Source organism: Canis lupus, chromosome 21, assembly GCF_011100685.1.
Source record: "Canis lupus familiaris isolate Mischka breed German Shepherd chromosome 21, alternate assembly UU_Cfam_GSD_1.0, whole genome shotgun sequence".
Taxonomy (NCBI): Eukaryota; Metazoa; Chordata; class Mammalia; order Carnivora; family Canidae; genus Canis; species Canis lupus.
The window spans coordinates 28,919,768-28,944,023 of record NC_049242.1 but is presented as its reverse complement, the minus strand read 5'-3'; the positions used below and the strand labels follow the sequence as shown (position 1 = coordinate 28,944,023).

Below are 24,256 nucleotides of genomic sequence, written 5' to 3'. Positions count from 1 at the left end.
TGGAGTCCCGGGATCGAGTCCCATGTCGGGCTCCCTGCATGGGGCCTGCTTCTCCCTCTGCCTGTGTCTCTGCCTCTCTCTCTATCTCTCATGAATAAATAAATAAAAACTTTTTAAAAAATAAAATAAAATAAATTTTAAAAAGTGAAACCCTTAGCAGAGAGTTACATGAAAGAAAATTAAAGAAAGATTCAAACAGTAAATATTGCTTTTTTCATATGTTTAACTTCAAGGAATTTTTGCAACTGTAATTAAATATCTATCATTAGATTATGTTGTTAACTAGAAAGAAAAATCTCCCCAAATAGGTGAATTATTGCATTTAGTAATTATAAGTATAACTGACATACTTAATGAACTATATTTTTCAAAATTCACTAGATGATTTTTTAAGGTGAAAACATTATGTCATGTGTATGTGTGGCTGTAGAGAAGATGTGTGTTAGAAAAGTTAAGTATTGTTCATTTAAAACTATTTTTATCAAATTATATAAATATTTTTGAGTTACATTCAATCTTAAAGTTATTTAATCCTATGAAATGTTTCCTGTTGTTTTAGTGATGTACGTTTTTCTTACACTTAATGTTAATTTAAAAATTATTGTAAGGTATAAAAAAATGAATGGAATTATACCTGATCTTTACATATGATTTATATTTCCTCAGTCCCCAGATATAACACAGGTTATATCACATGCATGCACACATATGAATTATAGGATACTGTGTTAATTGCTATGCTATTGCCTCTCAGCTTCAAACCTTTCTGATCTCTTGCTTGGGGATGCCTAGGATGGGACATTTGTCCTTCACCTGCTGGCTGGTCCTAAGACTCAACCAGTAGAGGGCAGTAGAGGTCAATTAGACCCTGGGACAGGGTCAGAGGATTTGTTTATCCTATGCGCATTCTGTTCTGTGTCACCCAAGCATCTGTTATTTTCATTGACAACAGCAGTTGATTCTAATAGAGACAGTAGGTTCCAAGTGGCATTTTAATATTGCCCCTTATTTTGAACCAACCTCATCATGTCCTTCAGATATGCCACTACCATTTGGCTGGAATCCCTCTTCAGAGATCTGAGTCCAGACTATGAGGCCACTGTCCTTTGCCAGAACCTCCTCTCTTAGGACCATTACTGATTAAGGCAATTACTCTCAATTACGGCTTGACTGCCACAATGCAGAAACAAAACTCCATCCACCCCCAACTGAAGTACTTATATAAACAAAGGTTCTCAGAGCTTACCTTTATAAAGCTAAAATTAAGAATAATTAAGTATGAATCACACTTCATTGAATAAATATTGACTTGTTAATATATGGGGTAGTTTGGAAGAAGATAAAAGCTCTATCAACCTCACTAAGGATAATATTTCCAAAACAAATTTGGCCTATACTTATAATTTATAAAACTTAAATATTTTCATATTGCTCTTGTGAATGTATGATTATAATTGTTTTAATAAAACATTGTAACACTTGAAGGTTATTGTTATAATTTCTTGTATTATTACTGGCATGTAAGAGTTATCATAATGAGATATACAAACAAAAAATATACATGTGAGAAAATAGACCAACTTCAAAGAGACAAAGCAATAATTTCAAATTTCTAATAGTTAAGAAAAACTCGTTCATATACTTTTAAAAGGGGAGTGGTGAGTTAGAAATTCTAGGGCACAGAGTTTCCAAAGGATATATTAAAAATTGTTATATAGGACTTTTATTTTTAAATATCAAAATTTATAATGTACTGGAAATTACATTTTTTTCTACTCTTTAAACTTCTAATGACAATTCTCAGAGTCAATGTAAAGGGGAATATAGTGTTTTGAAAATTATTTTATGAAATAGCCAGTAAGATTTTTTTTTAATTTATTTATTTATGATAGTCACAGAGAGAGAGAGAGGCAGAGACACAGGCAGAGGGAAAAGCAGGCTCCATGCACCGGGAGCCCGATGTGGGACTCGATCCCGGGTCTCCAGGATCACACCCTGGGCCAAAGGCAGGCATCAAACCACTGTGCCACCCAGGGATCCCCGCCAGTAAGATTTTTGAAGACCACTAGATTGAATTAGTTTGAGAGGAGAGAGGTATGTTAAAAGGGAAGAAAGAAGAGTACTCTAAAGTCATTGAAGAATGATCAGTTAATCCTTGAAGTGCTAGCTCAGGGACCTGGTGGATGAAGTTAAAAATCAGAGGGAATCTACCTAGAGTATGGATGTCACTTCATACCAGTCCAGCTTCATGGCAAATGAATGGACACTTGCATAGTGCTCATTCTCAGAATGGCCTTGTGCATTCCCTAGCATTCTGTTATCATCATGAAATTCTTGGTAGTTTTACCTTTGAACTTGTGTTTTGTAAGTGAAGCCTAGGTTATAATGATGTATGAATGCACATGCTCACCATCATCGTTTGCTGCCTATCACCACAGAACTCTGGTGGATTCACAGAGAGATGGAGTTCAAAAAAAACAGATAGAATAAAAATAAGGAAAGAAAATGAGGAGACAGGAAGGAAAAAAAATTAAGAGGTGAGAAGGGAGAATAAAGCATAAAATATACCAGATGTTTCATTTCCACTTTTTCTGGATAAGTCAAGGAAGATTCTCCTAATTCTTCCTCATGTTATCAATCCTCCTCATTCTCTCAAATGTGCATCACAGGCCAAATCCCTGGAGGAGGCCAATTTGATTTATACTCCTGAGCATCATAGGCAGAGTCAATAAATAAACTTGCTTATCAAGCTCATTGACCAGAGGAGGCTGGGACACAGAGCCGAGTTAAAGACATTCGCTGAGCCCAGGAAACAGAGAACAAAGAAAAGATCAGACATTTCAACCCAGATTACACATTCAGACCCCTCTGCTTCTTCCTACCACACCCACATGAACCTGCACTGAAACGCAGGTTTAACCTCCTTAAATAACACTGAGTAATCAGATACCCATCTCCTGCACAAGCTTTCTCTCCATCACCCTGTGTGCCTACACAGCCTCACACTCAGTATACCCACTCACAGAGCTCCAGCCTCAGTGGACTCCACTTGCAAGTTCATGTCTACCATACAGGTATGTTCTTCTTATCAGGCTACCCAACAACTGGGTTAAATGAAATAGCACAGAGTTAAATCATTGAAGTCTAGGTCAGAGAGGGGGACCTCAATGACAAGACCCTGAAACAATTTGGAAAGCATGCCCCCATTGTGGACCAGAGTGGCATTTCCTCAATATCCATATCCCATCGTTTCCTGAGGGGGGAAAATCCAACTCTGCTTTTACATTAGATTTTCTGCTTCTCACATCCCAGAAGGTCACAGAGTACTACTATTTTATAATTCAACTTGAAATCACCCTTAAAGGTCAAGAATAGGCTGATAAGAGAAGGGAAGGGAAGATGGTAGTGATATCAGCTCTCTGCCATCCACCATCCAAGCTTCTCTCCCCAGGTGTCAAGGCATGCATCAAGACCAAGCTTAAGACCAATTGATGTCATCAGTGAAAGTCTCTATGTAAATATGAGGGACTCCCTAATTTTCTTCACATTTAGAATTCAGATAACAAATAAAGGAACCTTATGAATTGATATTAGACAAAATGCCTTGCTTGAAAGAGATAGGAATTAGATATTGGTAATATCATGGATGTTTGGGTGTGGTAAAACTTGAAACTTGAATCAGGCCCCTTAATTTAAACTCTGCAATGAACATGCTTTGTTATCTGGATGACATCAGTTCACTTCTCTGGACACTGTCTTCCCACTGATTAGGGGTGCAAATGATTATCACACCCTATTTAAAAAAAATTTTATATATATATATATATATTAAGATGTTGTTTATTTATTCATGAGACACAGAGAGAGAGAGGCAGAGACACAGGCAGAGGGAGAAGCAAGCTCCACTATCACACCCTATCACACCCTATTTTTAAAATTTTTTTTGTATATATATATTTTTTTAAGATTTTGTTTATTTATTCATGAGACACACAGAGAGAGAGAGAGGCAGAGACACAGGCCGAGGGAGAAGCAGGCTCCACTCAGGGAGCCCGATGTGGAACTCGATCCCAGGTCTCCAAAATCACGCCCTGAGCCAAAGGCAGGAGCTAAACCGCCGAACCACCCAGGCTGCCCTGTATATTTTTTTTATTGTAGTTCGATTTGCCAACATATAGCATAACACCCAGTGTTCATCCCGTCAAGTGCTCCCCTCAGTGCCCATCACGCAGTTACTCCATCCCCTCGCCCACCTCCCTTTCCACCCCCCCTTGTTCATTTCCCAGAGTTAGGAGTCTTTCATGTTCTGTCACCCTCTCTGGTTTTTCCCACTCATTTTCCCTCCTTTCCCCTTTACTCCCTTTCACTATTATTTATATTCCCCAAATGAATGAGACCATATAATGTTTGTCCTTCTCCGATTGACTTACTTCACTCAGCATAATACCCTCCAGGTCCATCCACGTTGAAGCAAATGGTAGGTATCACACTCTATTTTCTCTGGAAAGTTGTTGGCGATAAAGAGCTTGAAAAAAGGGAGCAATTATTTGGGATATCGGAACTTTTTTTCATGAATATTATTTTTTTCTCAACCATAAGCTTTAGAAAGTGATAAACCATGTGATGCCATTTCCAATTTGGAGATGAAAAAAAAAAAAGGCCCAAAGAGGTTATGGGATTATTCCAATGCCACATAAGGAACAGATGGAAAAGAGAGAATGAATATAGAGTCATTGATTTTTCCAAATTAAGACAGGCCAAAGAAATGGAAGATTTGTTCAAAGTCACACATCAATTTTGTTAGAGAATCAGGACTAATTTCGAGTTTCTCAGAATCCCACACAGGTTTCTTTTAAGTAGAAAATGTGTTTACTAAAGGGAAATGTTTTTAAGTACTAGCTAGCCTTCCAGAGCAAAAACAGATTCTCTTTCCAGAATATCTTTACAGTAAGCAACCCCAGGACACTCTGTTTCTTCCCTTGAGCTGTCTCGGTCAGCACCTGGCATTCTCATCTAGCCTCAATATCCAGCCATCACACTGATGGACATGCAGCACCACTAGCTGGCTTTGCCAGAGTAGAGATTGCTGTCTCTCAATAGAATGATATATCTTTTTCTTTCTTCTATTGTACCCTGATGAGAACTCAAATAACTGTGGATACTCACTCATGTGCTATGTGAGCATATTGAGATGACTTAACTACTTTCTAGGCATTCCAGTTGAGGTACAAAATGAAGTTATGTAGTGTATATATATATATGAAGATGCATTAGAAACACAGAAAATAAAGTGATTGCATTATTATATTATAAAGTCCAAAAGTGAATGTTACATTCCATTGACTAGTAAACATTGAGTCTTAAGTGAACATTGATCAAAATGTCTAGGTCCAGCCAAAGGCATGGTTGGTGTGGAAGTTGCAATTGCATAAAGGCATAGTCTCAGATAATGGGATTGTGTAAAGTAGTAGAACAATGAAAAAAATAAAAGACCATTATGGACCAGAAAAAAGGGGAAGCTTCTGGGAGAAAGGAAAACATTCACTGAAGCTTTGAAAACAGAGAAGGGGAAAATAAAGCCAGAAGACACCCTAGGCATGGAAAGAGGCAAGGAACACCCCTCCGAGTGAGTTGACTAAATGTTGGGCAGGATGTATAGCTGGTAAGTTATGAAGGATCAGATTGGAAAGATGCTTCAATGGTTAGTTTGGTGCTCAGAATATAGAACTCAAAACATGATTGATGAGTACATGAATGAGCAGAATGAAAAAAAAAAAAGGAGCAGACTATATTGAGAGAGTTTTTAAGATTCTTGAGCAAGTTAGTGACAAATGTTTTTCTTGGTTTAAAAAAAATTGTTTCACAGAAAGGTCATTTTATATTAATGAACCAAGGACCTGATGTTACAGGGCAGTCATACTATGATTCCATCACCTCTTGGATAGAACCTTTTACTTACCAAGCAGAATGTCAACCTCCAACCTCAGTGATGACAGTCTTCCAGCCATCATGTTCCTGACAGGAATCCCAGGGCTGGAGTGGGCTCATGCCTGGATTGCCATCCCCTTCTGTGCCATGTATCTGGTAGCACTGGCTGGGAATGCTGCCCTCATCCTGGTCATTGTGACAGACAGTGCTCTTCATGCACCCATGTACCTCTTCCTGTGTCTTCTCTCATTCACTGACCTGGCTCTCAGCTCAACCACCGTGCCCAAAATGCTAGCCATTTTGTGGCTCCATGCTGGAGAAATTTCCTTTGGTGGATGCCTGGCCCAGATGTTTTGTGTCCATTCTATCTATGCTCTGGAGTCCTCAGTTCTTCTGGCCATGGCCTTTGATCGCTATGTAGCTATCTGCAACCCACTGAGATACACAACCATTCTTAACCATACTGTAATAGGCAAAATTGGCCTTGTTGGCCTCCTCCGCAGCGTGGCCATTGTCTCCCCATTTATCTTCCTGCTGAGGCGACTGCCTTACTGTGATCACCATGTCATGGCACATACATACTGTGAGCACATGGGCATCGCTCGCCTGGCCTGTGGCAACATCACTGTCAATATTGTCTATGGGCTGACTGTGGCCCTGCTGGCCATGGGTCTGGATTCCATCCTCATTGCCATTTCCTATGGCTTTATCCTCCACGCTGTCTTCCGCCTTCCATCTCAAGATGCCAGGCACAAGGCTCTGAGTACCTGTGGCTCCCACCTCGGGGTCATCCTGGTCTTCTACATTCCTGCCTTCTTCTCCTTCCTCACCCATCGTTTTGGCCAGCACCGAGTTCCCAAGAATGTGCACATCTTTCTGGCGAACCTCTATGTGCTGGTGCCTCCTGTGCTCAATCCAATCATCTATGGAGCTAGGACCAAGGAGATTCAGAGTCGACTGCTGAGATTCCTTCACTTGGGGAAAATTTTAATGTGAAACTTGAGCATAGATTGATAATAAGGAAAATGAATGGGTATGGTCGCTGTCATGATGCATTGACAGGAATGGAGACCTCTGATATTACAGAAATGTGTTTACAGGCAAGGAAGCACTTGAAGGAAAGTGAAGATCAGATGAATCAGAGGTATCAAAAATCACACTGAACATACCATATTCCTGAGGCTCCTGGAGTAACTCTGAAGAGCCCAGAGAGATGATAATATTTTTACTCTTGGGAATATTTTGCCATTAGGAGTAAGCAGGTGTTGGAGAAAATCTGAGTAGGTATGATAGTGCCAGTGTAGAATGCGCTTAATGTTTTTTTCTTTCATTGCAAATATTTCTATGACTTACTAAAGATCAAGTCAATTCCACATATGAAATGAGTCTGGGCTTCATAGTGAGAATATTCTCTGCTAGTCCAAGTTAAAAAAAAATAGGTAAATTTAATCTAATTTCCAATTCTTTGGATAGTGATGAAGAACACAAAGTCTAAAGTTAGAGTACCTGGGTTTGAATGCTGGTTCCTCTGCTTGTTAGTTTTATAGCCTTGATCATGGTACTCAATCTTCCTATGTCTTGGTTTGTCTAATTATCAAATGGATAATATTAATCTCTCTCTCTCTCTCTGTGTCTCTCTGTCTCTTTCTCTCTCTTTAAATATCTAATTCTTAATACTGTGGCAATGAATAAATAAGTTAATGAATGTAGAGAACTTAAGGTAGTAGCTAACATGCAAAATGATCAACAAATATGAGAATGTCAGGTGCCTGGATGGCTCAGTTTGTTAAACGTCAACCTTCGGCTCAGGTCATGATCCCAGAGTCCTGGGATCGGGTTCCACATCAGGCTTGCTGCTCTGAGGGGAGCATGCTTCTCCCTCTCCCTCTCCTCTGTCACTCCCCCTGCTTGTACTTGTGCTCTTTTTGTCAAATAAATAAATAAAATCTTAAAAAAACAAAAATATGAAAATGAAAATGTTATATAAACTCTGAAAATTATTATCCAACTCATAACTTTTAGAACTGTTTTTCCTGGTATCATTTCACAGGGTTGTTATGAAAACTATATAATATGGCATCTCTAAAATATTTAGATAGTGCTTGGGATATGAATGGTGCTTGTTGAAACTATGTTTTCTCCTCTTTCTCCTCTGGTCTTCAATTTTGAAATCCCTTTCCTTTTAGCCATAAAATTACCCCTCATTAAGGATTCAGGGAGGCCTGTTCAAAATCCAAATGCATTTTTAAATAATCCTCCTTTCCCCTTGTAACCTCAGCTCTAAAATACACAAATAAGTCCCCAGTTGCTGCTCCCAATGATTCAAAATGTAGCTATAATCTCTATTTTAAATTAAGAGCCTGTAACTCAGATAGACTAATAGTCTTAAGGTTATGCAACTATATAGAACATATCTCATGAATTATCCAGTATGAGATATGTGTGAGGATGCCCAACCTGCACAAACAAACAGCAACAAAAGTGAAGTCCCTTTGTCTGTTGAGGTCATAAATGGTAAAGAGACTCAGTAGTGTAATGATTTCAGGAACATAGAAAAATATATAAAAAGAGCTGAGGGTGAGAATGGGTAAGGGAACTGCTGTTCTGCTCCTGAAATGCAGCAAAATTCTTTGTGGGCCTTATGCTTACTCCCCTAAGATGCTGGTTGAATTTGATCAAAAGGTCCCCCTCACAGGACAACTGCTTACCATTCACACTACTAATTACCTGCCATGAACCTCACATCTTTCCTGAAATAAAGTGTGGGTCAGTAACCTAGGAAGTAGGTATCAAGGGCAGGGCCAGGATTTAGGACTCTGGACTCCCACGGTAATATTTAAAATGCACCCAGGGGCACCTGGGTGGCTCAGTTGGTTGGGTGGCTTGTTTCTGCCCATGTCATGATTCTAGGCTCCTGAACTGAGCCCCACGTCAGGCTCCCTGCTCTGTGGGGAGTCTGCTTCTCCCTCTGCCCCTCCTCCTGTTCATGCGTGCCCACCCACTCTCTCTCTGTCTCTCTCAAGTAAATAAATAAAATCTTTAAAAAAAATAAAAAATAATGCACCCAGCTGTGGACTAGATTTGCAGGACCATACAGTGCTAAGGGATTTGATGTACTGGTAAGGAAATTCAGGTGCATGAGTGGGCAAATGATGTACCCGATATTAGGCCACAAGTCCAGTGGTTTGCAGCCTAGTGCTCCCTCATCTCAGGCACAAAGTCATCAATCATCCATCATAACTCTTGGGCTAAGGCCCCTGGGTGGCTCAGCAGTTAAGTATTTGCCGTTGGGTCAGGGCATGATCCCAGAGTCCCACATTGGGCTCCGTGCATGGAGCCTGGCTCTCCCTCTGCCTATGTCTCTGCCTCTGTGTGTGTGTCTCTCATGAATAAATAAATAAAATCTTTAAAAAATAACTCTTGGGCTATCCTTCTCTTCTAGATATATGTGTGGCCTGAGAAGAGCTCTGAGGAGAAAGGTCAAAGGGGGTAGATTGGAGACTAGAAGAGGAGGAGGGGTGCAGGATCGCACAGCTGCTAACACCTTGGTGCAGGAGTCTTGCTGCCACCTATGCTCTGGATTGATACTCTGTGGATACAGCACAGGGTGGTTCCACCCCATGGCTTCCCTTTACTGACCAAATCCAAGTTTCACATACCATAGATAACAGATGAAGGATTCTGCATCTCTGGCAGCAAGCTCCACTCCCTAAAGTTCTGGTTTTGGCTCTTTTTATCATCCTGACACTAAAATGCAATAGTTCCTAGAAGGAGAGGGTGATTTGTAGAAGTCAGTAAGGCTTCTAGAAGACTGGAGGTAGCAAGGTTCAGTCCCCAGGAAGACTATTAACATTATTGCCAAGATTTCCCACCTCACTCAGGTGTCTGGCTACTGGAGCCCACATGATAGAGGAAGCATACTTCTAGGAGCCTGGGATACTGCTCTGCCCGTCATGCCCACTTCACCCCCAGACTCTCATTCTTCCCTGGGACCCAATGTGCATCACTGATCTCAGAAATTCAGACCAAAATCCTGGTACCATGGGGAAATGAAGAGTAAACTGTGTATCAGGATCATTGTTGGGACATGTAGTCCCAAAGATATTTTATCCATAGTCCCTGACTGCCATAACCTTCATTTCTAGGTTCATGCAGTGTCACAAAACAACTGAGTCACGGTGTATAGCTCAGAGATGTTATCCTCCCCAGCCACCAGAAGCATGAGATTTATTTGTTTTTCAAGCTAGGGTCAGTTGACCCCTGGATCTGGCTCTGAATCTGCACTCCTTGATTTCCCCCAAAATAACACTTCCAATATGGTCTGTGCCTCTCTTTCATCAGGTGGTATCCTGTTGCATGGTTTCATACAGCCCCTGGTGCTCTGGGTCACACTTCATGTGCCTACACTGTGAATCACCTCTATGATAGGAGAGTTTACAGAAGAGAATGGGTGGATTAGGAAAGTATTGGGGACTTTCATGAAGACACAGGGACTCCAGAACTTAGAGTAGGAATGGGGCCCAGGAAAGATGCTGAGCCAGAATTTCCTCTGTGACACCCAAGAAAAGGCTGGTAGGCTATGGAAAGTACAAACAGACTTAGAGATGAAGGAACCATGAACACAGAAGTAAGACCCACAGCCATGGACATGATCAAACTCTCTGAAAGATGAATAAAGAATCCATGTAGCACACTCTCAGGAAATATCACTCTATAAAAAATGGATGAGAAAATAGATTCAATAAAGCAGCTTATAGAAAGACGGGTCAGTAGATCATCTGTACAAAAGAAAAAAATGGGAAGATGAGTAATGAGAGAATTTTGAGAAACTTCCATACCATCCTTGGAGTGACTGCAGAGGATGGGGAGATGTAGCCAACTTTGGAGGAATTCAGAGAAAATTCTTTTCTCTTTGGAGAAAAGAGAGAGAAGTTGGATGGCTGGTGGTACAGTAGAGTCAACCATTTTACAATGTAATGGCAAGAAGTCTACCCAGGAGGAGAGGATGGGGCTTCAGAAGTGGTCGGAGTTCACTTTACAAAGCAATATCCTGTCAGGCCGGTAGGAGAGATAGAGCCTGAGATGAGAGGGAAGTTGGACAGGCTTTCCATAATATGGAGAGACTGGACCTGAAGATGGAGACATTTGGTGAAAGAGAGAGTGGCTTCCTGGGGGAAAAAGCCAGAATTCCTTCAGAGTAATTCTGAAGTTGGAGCAGAGGTGGCTTGTGATGATAAGGGCAATGTTGGTGGGAACCTAGGTTGCTGAAAACACTCAGGACTACCCCAAACTCATGTTCAAATTTGGAAAACACTGAGATTAAGGGTATGAGAATAGGTGCAGCCTGGATCCAAGACCCTATAACATTATAAATATCTCCCCCAAACAACATTCTTTTTGCCCACATACCCCCAAATTGGACATCACACGTGAGATCCAAGCAATCTTTTTAATGAGGAACAGGCTTGGGCAGTGAGTGAGGAGGGCTGTTCAAGTGTGCACATGATCTGAGTAAGAGGAGTTCAAAATACGCTATTTCCCCTCCCCTCCCCTTCCCCTTTCCCTTCCTTTCCCTCCCTCTCCATGAGGTGGTACACTGTAGGCATCAGTTGGTGGCACCTGGGCCTCTGGTAGCCCTAGTAGCTTCTCAATGGCAACCTGAATGTCTCCTCCCGCTGCCATGAGGGTCTGTAGATTGGCATCATGGTTAGCAAAACCCATGGCCTTCAGATGCTCCAGTTCTTGCTGGAAGCAGCCTTCAGGGAGGGAGAATGAGGATAGTGAGGATTGTGTGGACTGAGAACAGGCTTTGGCTAGTGCATAGAGAAGCTGAAGAACAGCCCAGGTGGGCTGCACAGAGCCTGCTCTCTGACCCTGCCCTCCATCCCTAGTCTCAGAGGGTTCTCTAGTTTCCCTACCTGGGTCCCACAAACAACGTCCCAGCCCAGGCACCTCCTTGGACAGTATCTGCAGGCCCTTTTCTATCTGTATCAAGGCCTGCAGCGCTCGAGGGTTGGTCAGGATGGGAAGTAGTGGCAGATGGTGTTGTAGGGGGCTTCCACTTGCCAACTGGTGTAGCAGAGCTGGATTCTGCTGTAGGACATGCAAGGCTTTACACAAGGCAGAGGGCGAGGGTCTCAGCTGACTGGTTAAAGTGGCTTTCCCTATGGGCTGCTGGCTCTCCTGGGAGAGAAGATTGTGGCCTGAGTTTATATCTGGCATTCTAAGCCCACATCCTGAATGGGTCTGATTTGAGGCCACGCTCCTGGCCTGGGTAGCTTGTCCTGCCCTGACCTTCTGGGTCAATGGCCTGGCAGGTGCTGAGGCTGTGGGGATGGTGATGGTAGTGTCAGTATTGCTGTGAGCATTGGCCTCCTCTTTGCAAAGCTCTGAAGCTGGGTTTTGGCCTTTGGAGGCAACCAGGGGGGCCAGAGTGAAGAGCATGAACTGCTGGATATCAGAGCAGACTGGACGCATAGCATTGTCACCACCTGGCACTGCCGTCAATGCCTCTAGATCCTGTTTATTTGCCTGCAGGAGCTCTTGTTGCCGGGCTGGGTTCTGCAAGGTTTCCAGAGCCTTAAGAGTTGGCTCAGGTTTCTGAGGATTCTGCCTTGAGGATTCAGGAGCTTGTCTGGCCTTGGCTGGTTTCTCATTGACCAGGCCTTGAATCACAGGGTTTTCCAAGAACTGCACCACTGACTCGGGTGCAGCCGTTAGGAGTTGAGCCAGCTGGCCAAGAAAGTCAGTCAGCTCAGGTGAGCTCTGGGCCAGCCGGCCCAGCCTGGCCAGCATCCCAGCGCTCTCCGAGGTAGAGGGTTCAGAGTGATGCGTGCAGTGGTCAGTAGGGCCTGGAAGAGTTCCAGGACCAGGCAGAGTTCCTTTCAGACGGGTTCTCACCACTAAGTTGACCGTAGTGCCATCAAAGATGCCGCGCTGGCTCAGTATGTCTTGGTCTCGGAGGATCTTTCCAGTGAAGATGAGCACCAATCGGTCAGTGTCATAGTGAAGGCGTTTGGAGATCTGTTTCTTAAAGTGGTGGACACTGCTATTTTCTGCCAGCATAAATTCTTGGCAGTCCTGTGGGGTCTTGACTGACACTCTGATGATGCGTGATGTCGGCTCCCTACCAGACACCAGCTGGCTGTCCCTTGCTTCTTCCCTAGCCCGAGCCATATTATCTCAAGAGCAGGATGCAGGAGCCCCTGAAGACCTGTAGAAGCCCAGGTATGGCACTAAGCACACCTGGGTGCAGGGACCAGTAGGTGTTTAGGGATGTCCACTCACCCACGGCCTCTGGACACCTCTTCCTAATGTAGCCTTGAGGTCACCTGGCTCCCATAGGGGTGTCAGCTATCCTTCACCAGGGCCAGCCTTAGGGGTTATGTCAGTGATGTCAGTGATGAGGTCACAGTTGAGAAGGAGACTTGAATGGGGGAAGGGCAGAGGTCTCTTCTACCTGTCTGAGGTTGGCTCTCTTTACAATTTGACTTAAATAGCAATAGAAAAAAAAAATTAAATGTTTCTGTCTAGAAAGCCTGTTTTGCATCAGGCTATTTCACTGTTGAAAATCATACCACCTGAGATTGGCAAGCAAATATAGCTAAGAAAAGGTAAGAACTGGCTTAGGAAGTGCTGATTCTAGTCACCTATTTTTCACTTAATTACTGTATATGGATCATGGCCCAGTCAAGGCCACAAGTTCCCTTGTTTCTACATGAACAGAATGAAGATACATATAATTAGTCCATTCACCCTCAGCAGGGCTTGAGGGCAGCTTGCATCTCTGAGGCCCACCAGGCTGACTAACTTATTGACATGGTTCTAAGAAAAATAGCATCATGTTCCCCAAGAACTTGTGAACTCAGTTGTACTCAGACATAAACCATCATCTCAACCCTCCAGGGTTAGAGCTGAGACAAAAGAAATGATAAGAAAGTAATAAGTTTACTCTAGGTCTTTATGACTTAACAATGATTAATTTTTAAAAGATCTTATTTATTTGACAGAGAGAGGCAGAGAGAGAGCACGAACACAAGCAGGGGGAGCTGCAGAGGGAGCGCTGCAGAGAGAGAGCCCACTGAGCAGGGAGCCTGATGTGGGACTGGATCCTAGGACTCATGACCTGAACCTAAGGCAGATACTTAACTGACTAAGCCACCCAGGCGTCCCAACAATGATTAGATTTAATACAATTTGAAGAGGAAAATTGTTACTTGGGAGCTGACATATTTCAGCTGCAAAAGGAGAAAATGATGATCCTCTGAGCTATTTTTTTTAAGATTTTATTTGTTTATTTAAGAGAAAGAGAGAGAGAGAGAGAGAGACAGAGAGAGAGAAGCAGAGACACAGGCAGAGGGAGAAGCAGGCTCCATGCAGGGAGCCCGATGTGGGATTTGATCCTGGGTCTCCCGGACCGCGCCCTGGGCCAAAGGCAGGCGCTAAACTGCTGAGCCACCCAGGGATCGTTTTGATTGTTTTGATTACTCCAAGCAGGTGGGACCCCAGGTAAAGTCTGTCAAATCTGCAACAATTGTGTTTTTTACTGTGAAGATGGATACAATAGGCTGCTAGGCCTTGCTATTATATAATTGACCCTTTTTCCGATTCTGGAATTTCCAAGGACTAAAACATGAGCACTTGGCTGCCTATAATACCACCTTCAAAAGGTTCTGCTGGATTTGGTAAACATGAACATCTAGAACCGTCTACAACTACGATGTTTATGGGATATCGATAGATGTTCTTAAACTAGAACTAGTTTGAATGAGTATCTCCTGTATCCCACCAATATCAAGACTCTAACAAGTTGTAATTCCTGAGTTTAAAAGACCTTCTCAGTCTGAGGCAACCTCATAAAGCAAGCCTTGTGGCTGGCTGGCAGCAAGCAGACTGAGCAGTCTGGCATCAAGCAAGTACTTTTCTTGGGAATGCCCAGACCTCAGAACAACTCCTACCACACAAATATTATTAGCAAAATCAATTCCTTTGCAGAATTTTTTTGGATTTCACCTAGCATAACTGGATCTTCAAACTAACATTCCTGGATTTTCATTAGCTAATAATATGTAACAGGTGTTGAACATTCTGGATGACATTGTCTAGAATTGCTTTCTCATATTTCATGCTCCCAGGGATTTCCTCTTTTCTATGCATGGCCTGTGGGGTGAAGCATCCCTTCTCTCCTCTCTTTCAGGCCCTATTATCAGGACCCAGAATGTCTCCTTCCCAAGCACCCACTGATGGCCCTGACAGTCCATTTACACACTCTGTCTCAGTGAGGGAGCCTTGCCCACACTGTCCACTGAGTTCTTCAACACAGGAATCGCCCTTCATCCTTCCTGAGAAGCTGACATTATTGGGATATCTTATATTGTAACTATATTTCTTTTATAATTAGAAAATTAAAGTATCAACTTTTTATTTAATCAATTTAAAACTTAAATTGAACATAGAACTCTCTAGAGGAAAATAACCCTGGTTTAAATCCCACTCCTACCACTTAATAATCTTCAACAAGTCATTCACTCTTTTAAAGCCTGGCTTTCATAATCTATAAAATGGTATTTTTTCACAGATTTGTTTTGAAGATTTGAGGAGATAATTCACATAAAGTACAATCCAAAGTATCTGACACAGAGCAGATACTTGTCAAATACTGAGTATGAAGTCAATACTACAGTCACTATCGATCTTCAGCATATCCTGTGGTCACATCCGTTAACTAGATTCGAGACAGGGAGAACAGATCTACCTGTCAGGGCTGACCAAATGCCCAGAGATATGTTCAGCTGCAGATGGTGAAGACAGCTCCAAGCAGACTGACTGGTGAGGAAAGTGTGGTATCTTCTGTTAGACCCAGGACTCTAATCCTGGACTGAAATGCTGACTTTATGCACCTGATTTAAGGTTTATTATATTAAGATGTAATTTCCAGAAAACATATTTCATTCCCATATTCTTCACAGAGATTGGCTAAGGTTATCCTATTCTGCTAAGAGTTTTATTAGATCAAACTATATAAAAATCTCAGTATTTTTTAATATTTATTTATTTGACAGAGAGAGAGAGTGTGTGTGTACAAAAGGCAGAGCAGCAGAGATAGAATGAGAGGGAGAAGGAGACTCTCCATGGAGTATTGAGCCAGACATGGGACTCAATCTCCGGACCCTAAAATTATGACTGAAGGCAGACTCTTGACTTACTGAGCCACCTAGGTGGCCATAAAAGCTCAGTATTTTATGCAGTTTTAGTGTTCCTTGTCAGTAATTTGTTTCAGAAATATCTAATGAGAGTTTAATTCTTTTTAACCAAAACTATCACCTGGGAGAAGATGGCTCCTGGTGGCCAGGCTAACTGAACATGAAGTGCTCTAAGTAGTCCCATTAAAAGAGAAATGCCTCATTCTGTCCTACTAGTGAGCTTCCTGTAACCCACTGAGTAGGTTTGAGCCAAGTCTGGTTTATGATAATCTTATAAATTTGTTGAATTAAACCTAAAAAGATCCTCTAATGGAAGTAGCAAAGACTACCTCCATATTACTTTGGCAATAAAATCCAAACTCCTTGTCTAGCCACAAAGCCTCTCCTGCATGGACTCCTGCTCATCTCAACTACCTGATGATGATTTCCTCCTTTTCTATAAAACTTGGCCACATTTGCCTCCCTTTTATATCTGAAACAAGCCAAGTGCCTTCCCATACTTAGAGCCACTGTAATTGCTAATCCCTAAAGCTTTAATGCTTATCCACTTAATTTTTACAAGGCTTGTCCTTCTTACCTTTCAAATCATCTCTTCACCAAGCCTTTCCCAACCATTCCAAATCTTATCAGTAGATTTTAATTATTTGTATAAAATGCATTATGTCATCATTTCCTCTTTTCTATTCATTTATATTTCCATCTCCCTTCACTAGAATTAAGCTCCATGAGAACCGGGACTTTTTTTTTTTTAATGTTTTTTTTTTAAATTTTTATTTATTTATGGTAGTCACACACAGAGAGAGAGAGAGGCAGAGACACAGGCAGAGGGAGAAGCAGGCTCCATGCACCGGGAGCCCGACGTGGGACTCGATCCCGGGTCTCCAGGATCGCCCCCTGGGCCAAAGGCAGGCGCCAAACCGCTGAGCCACCCAGGGATCCCGAGAACCGGGACTTTATCTTATTTGCCTCTGTAACCCCATTGCCAGCAAATACTAAATAAAATACATATAGGAAGGAAGAAAGGGGGCAGCCCGGGTGGCTCAGCGGTTTAGCGCTGCCTTCCGCTCAGGGCCTGATCCTGGAGACCTGGGATCCAGACCCATGTCGGGCTCCTTGCATGGAGCCTGCTTCTCCCTCTGCCTGTATCTCTGCCTCTCTCTCTCTCTGTCTTTCGTGAATAAATAAATAAAATCTTAAAAAAAAAAAAGGAAGGAAGAAAGAAAGTAACGGTAGGAGGGAGGCTGGTAAGGAAGGAGAAAGGGAGATTGAATTACATGCAGATACAGACAGTGATTTACCAACATAGCAATTTGTGATGTTTTGCTCACCTAAATAAGAGGTAAAGGATCTATACTCTAAAAACTACAGAATACTTCTGAAAGAAATTGAGGAAGACACAAAGAGATGGAAAAATATTCCATGCTCATGAATTGGCAGAATTAATATTGTGAAAATGTCAATGCTACCCAGGGCAATTTACACATTTAATGCAATCCCTATCAAAATGCCATGGACTTTCTTCAGAGGGTTGGAACAAATCATCCTAAGATTTGTGTGGAATCAGAAAAGACCCTGAATAGCCAGGGGAATTTTAAAAAAAGAAAACCATAGCTGGGGGCATCACAATGCCAGATTCCAGGTTGTACCAGAAAGCTGTGGTCATCCAGACAGTGTGATACTGGCACAAAAACAGACACATAGATCAATGGAATAGAATAGAGAAAGAATCCAGAAGTGAACCCTCAACTTCATGGTCAACTAATATTTGACAAAGCAGGAAAGACCATCCACTGGAAAAAAGACAGTCTCTTCAATAAATGGTGCTGGGAAAATTGGACATCCACATGCAGAAGAATGAAACTAGACCACTCTCTTTCACCATACACAAAGATAAACTCAAAATGGATGAAAGATCTAAACGTGAGACAAGAGTCCATCAAAATCCTAGAGGAGAACACAGGCAACACCCTTTTTGAACTCGGCCATAGTAACTTCTTGCAAGATACATCCACGAAGGCAAAAGAAACAAAAGCAAAAATGAACTATTGGGACTTCATCAAGATAAGAAGCTTCTTCACAGCAAAAGAAACAGTCAACAAAACTAAAGACAACCTACAGAATGGGAGAAGATATTTGCAAATGACCTATCAGATAAAGGGCTAGTTTCCAAGATCTATAAAGAACTTATTAAACTCAACAGCAAAGAAACCAACAATCCAATCATGTAATGGGCAAAAGACATGAACAGAAATCTCAGAGGAAGACAAAGACATGGCCAACACGCACATGAGAAAATGCTTTGCATCACTTAACATCAGGGAAATACAAATCAAAACCACATGAGATACCAACTCACACCAGGGAGAATGGGGAAAATTAACAAAACAGGAAACAATAAATGTTGGAGAGGATGTGGAGAAAGGGGAACCCTCTTGCACTGTTGGTGGGAATGTGAACTGGTGCAGCCACTCTGGAAAACTGTGTGGAGGTTCCTCAAAGAGTTAAAAATAGACCTGCCCTACGACCCAGCAATTCCACTGATTTACCCCAAAGATACAGATGCAGTGAAACGCCGGGACACCTGCACCCCAATGTTTCTAGCAGCAATGTCCACAATAGCCAAACTGTGGAGGAGCCTCGGTGTTCATCGAAAGAATTTTATTTTAAAGATTTTATTTGACAGAGAGACAGAGACAGACACAGAGACAGAGACAGAGACACAGAAAATGAGAGACAGAGCACAAGCAGGAGGAGCCGCAGAGGGAGAGAGGCAGGCTCCCCGCTCAGCAGGGAACCTGATTCAGCTCCATCCCAAGGCCCTGGGATCATGAGCTGAGCCAAAGGCAGACACTTAATCAACTGAGCCACCCGGACACCCCTAAAATAAGAATTTATAATGTATTTGGTCATAGCACAGTTTCATCACAACGATATCCATCCTGAAAATATAATGGAAAAAAAATCTCAAAAGAACCAGAAAAATGTAACATTTAAATAAACCCACATGTGTAGGACTAATATAAAGAAACTGCAGTCCTTTTGTTGTTGTTGTTGTATAATCAACATACAATACCCTGTTAGTTTCAGTTGTGCATTGTAGTGCTTTGATATTTTATACATTATGTCACCAAACGTTATTACAACATGACCAACTATATTCCCTATGCTGTATATGACATCCCCATGATTTAGCTATTCTATGACTGGAAGTTTACACCTGTTAATCCCCCTCATCTATTTCATCTACTCCCAACCCCACCTCTTCTATTCACCAGCAATTGGGAGAAGCTACGCTTCTTTATAGAGAAACAGGAAATATGAATGAAAACATTCCTTATTCTAAAAGGAAAAATTGTCATTTGTAAAGTTCTCAATTTTGGGAGAGCCTGGGTGGCTCAGTGGGCTAAGTATCTGCCTTTGGCTCTGGCCATGATCCCAGGGTCCTGGGATCCAGCCCCACGTCAAGCACCTTGCTCTGTGGAGAGCCTGCTCCTTCCTCTCCCTCTGCTTCTTCCCCCACTCATGCTCTCTCTCTCACTCACTTAATCTCAAAAAAATAAAAATCTTTAAAAAAATTAAAAAACTAAAATTCTCAATTCTCTCTAATTTATAAATGTAGTAGAAAGCCAATCAAGATGTCATTTGGCCTTTTCTGAAATTTGACATGTACATAAGTGTATGCAGAAAAATAGAAAAAATTAGACAATGGTATTTTGCAAATGAATAATGAGTCAACCATTGAACATTTTGTCACTATTTCAAAGTTAAAACAACTGAAGTGTGGCAGTAGTAAATTAAATTAAAAAAAAAACACCATAAATACACATATATAAACATATGTAAGATACAGATCAGAGAATATTCCAGTTCATTGTAGGGTTTTTTTTTATAAATTTATTTTTTATTGGTGTTCAATTTGCCAACATACAGAATAACACCCAGTGCTCATCCCGTCAAGTGCCCCCCTCAGTGCCCGTCACCCATTCACCCCCACCCCCCGCCCTCCTCCCCTTCCACCACCCCTAGTTCCTTTCCCAGAGTTAGGAGTCTTTATGTTCTGTCTCCCTTTCTGATATTTCCTACCCATTTCTTCTCCCTTCCCTTATATTCCCTTTCACTATTATTTATATTCCCCAAATGAATGAGACCATATAATGTTTGTCCTTCTCCGATTGACTCATTTCACTCAGCATAATACCCTCCAGTTCCATCCACGTCGAAGCAAATGGTGGGTATTTGTCGTTTCTAATGGCCGAGGAATATTCCATTGTATACATAAACCACATCTTCTGTATCCATTCATCTTTTGATGGACACCGAGGCTCCTTCCACAGTTTGGCTATCGTGGCCATTGCTGCTAGAAACATCGGGGTGCAGGTGTCCCGGCGTTTCACTGCATCTATCTTTGGGGTAAATCCCCAGCAGTGGATGTGGAGAAAGGGGAACCCTCTTGCACTGTTGGTGGGAATGTGAACTGGTGTAGCCACTCTGGAAAACTGTGTGGAGGTTCCTCAAAGAGTTAAAAATAGATCTGCCCCACGACACTGTCTTGGTTGGGATGCTTTCCCTTCTCCTGTCCCATTTTTGGCTACTTCATTGTTACCACTTTTTAAGATTTCAGCTTGGAGCTGGCACTCAGGAAGCCCTCCCCGTCTCCCCAGGCAAGCTCAGGCCCATGTGCTACCCACATAGCTCCCGCTCTTTACAGCACCTATCACAGTTTGTATTCTGTATAATGAGTAGTCTTCAAATACAGTTTGAATGCTCTGTGCCCCCAGACCATCACCTTCTGAAGGTGTCTCTGACTCATTTGACTCTCTAATCGCTGACAAAATACTGAGCACAGGGTGAGTATTCCATTTCTGTGCTGGCAGTTGCCAGAAAGAGTACTTTGTAACCTTGGTGAGATTAGGGAATCTTAGAACTCAGCCTGAATTCTTGGGGCTCCCTATCTACCCAGGAATCAGCCTCAAATCCAGAAAGTGAGAGCCACCTATGGGATGGTCTTCAGGGGTGCTAGAAATTAGAAACAGTGCCCGCTTTGCAGGCAGGCTGGTGGTAGGAACGTGCCAAGGAACAGAGTACATGGAGGCAGCTCCTCCAGGACACAAGATCTGGGAGTCCTCTGGAAGGACCCCAGGGGAGCTGAAGGCCTCCGTTCCTCCTCCTTTGTTCTCCATGAATCTTTGAACCTCAAACCTCTGAGCTTATCCTCCAAGTCCTCCCATGCATGCAAACACAGCTCTTATTGCCAGCTTTTCTCCCATATGTCCCCTTCCCCACCAGCCCACAAAAAAACAGACTCAGGCAGCAGCAGACACTGGAGATTGGATGTAATTGCATCTCAAGATAGGCATAAGCAGAGCTCAGACTGGGGTCCCAAGATGGTACAGTGGCAGGGGTGGTTGGGTCACTCCCAGCACCCCCACCCTGTTTCTGGCTCTCATTCTTCCTCAATGACTCTGGAACAACATTGTCTCCACAGTAAAGGGCATCATAGTGGATTTGGTTCATAGTGCAGCTGCATTCAAGAACGGGGGAGTTAGGGTAGTGGGGTACAGGGGAAAGGCACAGAGGAAAAGATATGGTCTGACCACCTAGGGCTCCTATGCCTGCCTCAGCTTCTCCACAGCAGCATCCACATCACCCCCAGTGGCTATGAGGGCCTGGAGGTTGGCTTCGGGATTCAGAAAGCCCATTGCCCGCAGTTGCTCTAGCTGCACCCGGAAGTGAATCTCGGGCTGCAGCTGCTGCGGATTGGCACCAACAAGAGCTTGCAACATCTGGAGGAAGGGGGTAGAATGGAGACCTAGCTCCACAGAGCCCTGTGCTGGGGGAACCTCAGGAGCTGGGGCGAGAGGGGGATCCTCAGGCATAAGGGCACCCTCCCTAGGCTCTGTACTGCCTGCCATATTTCCCAGCCCTGCTAGGCAAGGCATGAACCAGAGGAGGAGGCGCGGGGCTTCAGTAGCCAGGACCTGCAGACCCTGCTCAATCTGTAGCAGGGCATGCATGGCACGAGGGTTAGCCATGGCTGCCTGAAGGTGCAGCAGCAGTGGCAGCTGCCGGCGCATCTCATCCTGCAACTGTGGGACCTGGCTCATGCTGGTAGGCCTCAGAGATCTTGGAAAAGCTGGTGGTGGCAGCCAGGCATGCTCGGGGCTGCCGAGGGGAGCCGCCACAGAGGAAAGTGGTGAAGGAACAAATGGTGCCCTGTTAGCAGAATGCCCAAGCCCTAAGACAAGATCAGGCATGTTGGTGCTGTGGCTAGTGGAGCCATTCCCTGCACCACTTTGGCTTCCATCTTGGCCAGTATTGCTCTCTGGGGGGTATCTTAGGAATGATGGGCAAGAAGACTTTCCCTTGATGGTTGCTGACTCTTTGGGGAGAGGCTGGCCTGACTCACGTTCTTGGGAGGAGGAGGAAGTTGGGGGGATACGATTTCCTGGTGGTGGTGGTTCTTGGCTGGGATTGAGGGTGGATGCAATCCCTTGCAGATAGGTTCCCAGGGACTGGGGGGTCTCATGTAATTGCTGAAGATAGTCATAGAGCCCTATATTACCCAGAATGTTGGGAACCCTGTTTCTAGTTTCGGGTGCATCCTGGTCTCCAGGATGCCTGCCTCGCCTGCCCCCTGAGCTTCCATATGTGGAAGCCCAGGGGTTGGGGAGAGGGTCACAATTCTCTGTCCTCGAAGGTTGGTTGCTGCTGCTGGTGGCATTAACAGTAGTGGCAGTAGCAAAGGGATTGCCACCAAACTGCTCCTGTACTGCATTCAGCATTGGATCCATAATATCTGTGTACATGGTACGAAGCACATTGTAGCCACCAGGGATGCTCTCCAGGTTACTGAGCGCCCGGTCCTGGCTACGCATCATCTCTTGCATCATGGCCGGGTTGCGCAGGAACTCCAGTGTCTGCCGCATGATTTCAGGGTTGTTGAGAATATGCCCAATCTCGGGGTTGTGCTGGATCAGCTGCTGCATATGGGGGTTGTCGAGAACTAGCTGGCGCATCAGGCCTGTGTTGGACAGCAGACCCTGGATGAAAGGGTCATCGATGATCTGAGCCACAAACTCAGGCATAGACACATGCTGCCACATCAGTGAGCTTGGCTGGTCAGGGAAGCTACTGGAGGTCAGGCCTAGCCCATTGAGGCCTGTGAGAACACCTAAGCTAAAGGTGGGTGGCATATCAGCTGGGTAAATGGAGCTCGATTGAGGGAACGATCCAGGGCTGGAGGCTGGGGCAGGGACTGAAGCAGCTGGACACTCAGTGCCCATGGTGCGGCGTTGCATCTTGATGACCAGGTGGACAGTGAGGCCATCTCGGACTCCACACTGTGCCAGTGAGTCAGGGTCCTTGAGGATTTTGCCAGCAAAGATTAGGATCAGCTGATCAGGGTGGGCCTTAAAGCGCTGGGATATCTCTTCCTTCAGCTGCTGGATGGTGCAAGTGTCTGTAACTGAGAAATCCTCCTTGTCCTTGGGCGTCTTCACTGTCACCTTGATGAGGCGGGGGTCCTGGATCGGCGCTGGGTTGCCCTGTGGCAGGGCCTCTCCGCTTTTGGCCATGGTGGGCAGCAGGAGGCCCAGGTCTGTGGGGACACAGCTGGGGGATTGGGATGGGGGTACTGAATCATCCTTTTGGGCAGTGGCGAAAGAAGGAAAGGTGAGCGGGAAGAGGGCCTGGAGTCTCAGGGTAAGGGCACAGGGAGTCTGCATTTTCCCTCATAACACTTATTTGTAAGTTAGGTAGAATACAGTCTTATCCCCACGGAAGTAAACTGAGGTCCTAGGATTGGATGCTTGTGGAGGATTATGGATCTGAGAGGTGTCAGGGTCAAAAGAGGGACACTGGATGCCCTGAGAAAGAGGTCTACAGTTGATGAGTGAAGGGCAAAGGTAAGAAGAAGGGTTTGGGTCAGGGCATACATACCAATCAGCTGTGGCCCCGTCCTCCCTCTTATACCGGGCTCCAAACCGCCCTCATCTTGCTAACAGCCACCCCTGAAGCCTTCTGGGCCGGAACCCACTCCATCAGGTGACCTCTGTGACCTCAGCACTGACATCACAGCCTCACACAATGGATTCTTGAGATTCCTCCAAGGTGCTCTGTATCCTCAG

General features: G+C 43.8%; 3 protein-coding genes across 4 annotated transcripts; 1 reads left to right on the top strand and 2 right to left on the bottom strand.

The window, feature by feature from the left end:
• The first annotated feature begins 5,967 nt into the window (after positions 1-5,967).
• Positions 5,968-7,786, top strand: LOC485275 (olfactory receptor 52D1). The gene has a single exon (XM_038568854.1). It carries the CDS (start codon positions 5,968-5,970, stop codon positions 6,922-6,924), a length of 957 nt encoding a protein of 318 aa, XP_038424782.1. The 3' UTR covers positions 6,925-7,786.
• Positions 7,787-11,370: 3,584 nt separating this feature from the next.
• LOC102152113 (ubiquilin-2-like) lies at positions 11,371-13,309 on the bottom strand. Of its 2 annotated transcripts, XM_038568173.1 has the most exons (2): positions 11,847-13,309; positions 11,446-11,684 (listed from the first exon to the last, which is right to left on the bottom strand). In XM_038568173.1, exons 1-2 carry the CDS (start codon positions 13,102-13,104, stop codon positions 11,461-11,463), a joined length of 1,482 nt encoding a protein of 493 aa, XP_038424101.1. In that variant the 5' UTR covers positions 13,105-13,309; the 3' UTR covers positions 11,446-11,460. The 2 variants fall into 2 exon arrangements, with proteins under 2 accessions (XP_038424100.1, XP_038424101.1); XM_038568172.1 differs by having other exon boundaries at positions 11,371-13,309.
• Positions 13,310-21,446: 8,137 nt separating this feature from the next.
• Positions 21,447-24,223, bottom strand: UBQLN3 (ubiquilin 3). The gene is made up of 2 exons (XM_038568851.1): positions 24,069-24,223; positions 21,447-23,741 (listed from the first exon to the last, which is right to left on the bottom strand). The coding sequence occupies exon 2, from the start codon at positions 23,702-23,704 to the stop codon at positions 21,737-21,739; it is 1,968 nt and encodes a 655-aa protein (XP_038424779.1). The 5' UTR covers positions 23,705-23,741; positions 24,069-24,223; the 3' UTR covers positions 21,447-21,736.
• Between the last annotated feature and the right edge of the window lie 33 nt (positions 24,224-24,256).

Excerpts from the sequence above, each read along its gene's own strand:
- LOC485275 (XM_038568854.1), top strand. The coding sequence starts at position 5,968 with ATGTCAACCTCCAACCTCAGTGATGACAGTCTTCCAGCCATCATGTTC.
- UBQLN3 (XM_038568851.1), bottom strand. The coding sequence starts at position 23,704 with ATGGCCAAAAGCGGAGAGGCCCTGCCACAGGGCAACCCAGCGCCGATC.
- LOC102152113 (XM_038568172.1), bottom strand. The coding sequence starts at position 13,104 with ATGGCTCGGGCTAGGGAAGAAGCAAGGGACAGCCAGCTGGTGTCTGGT.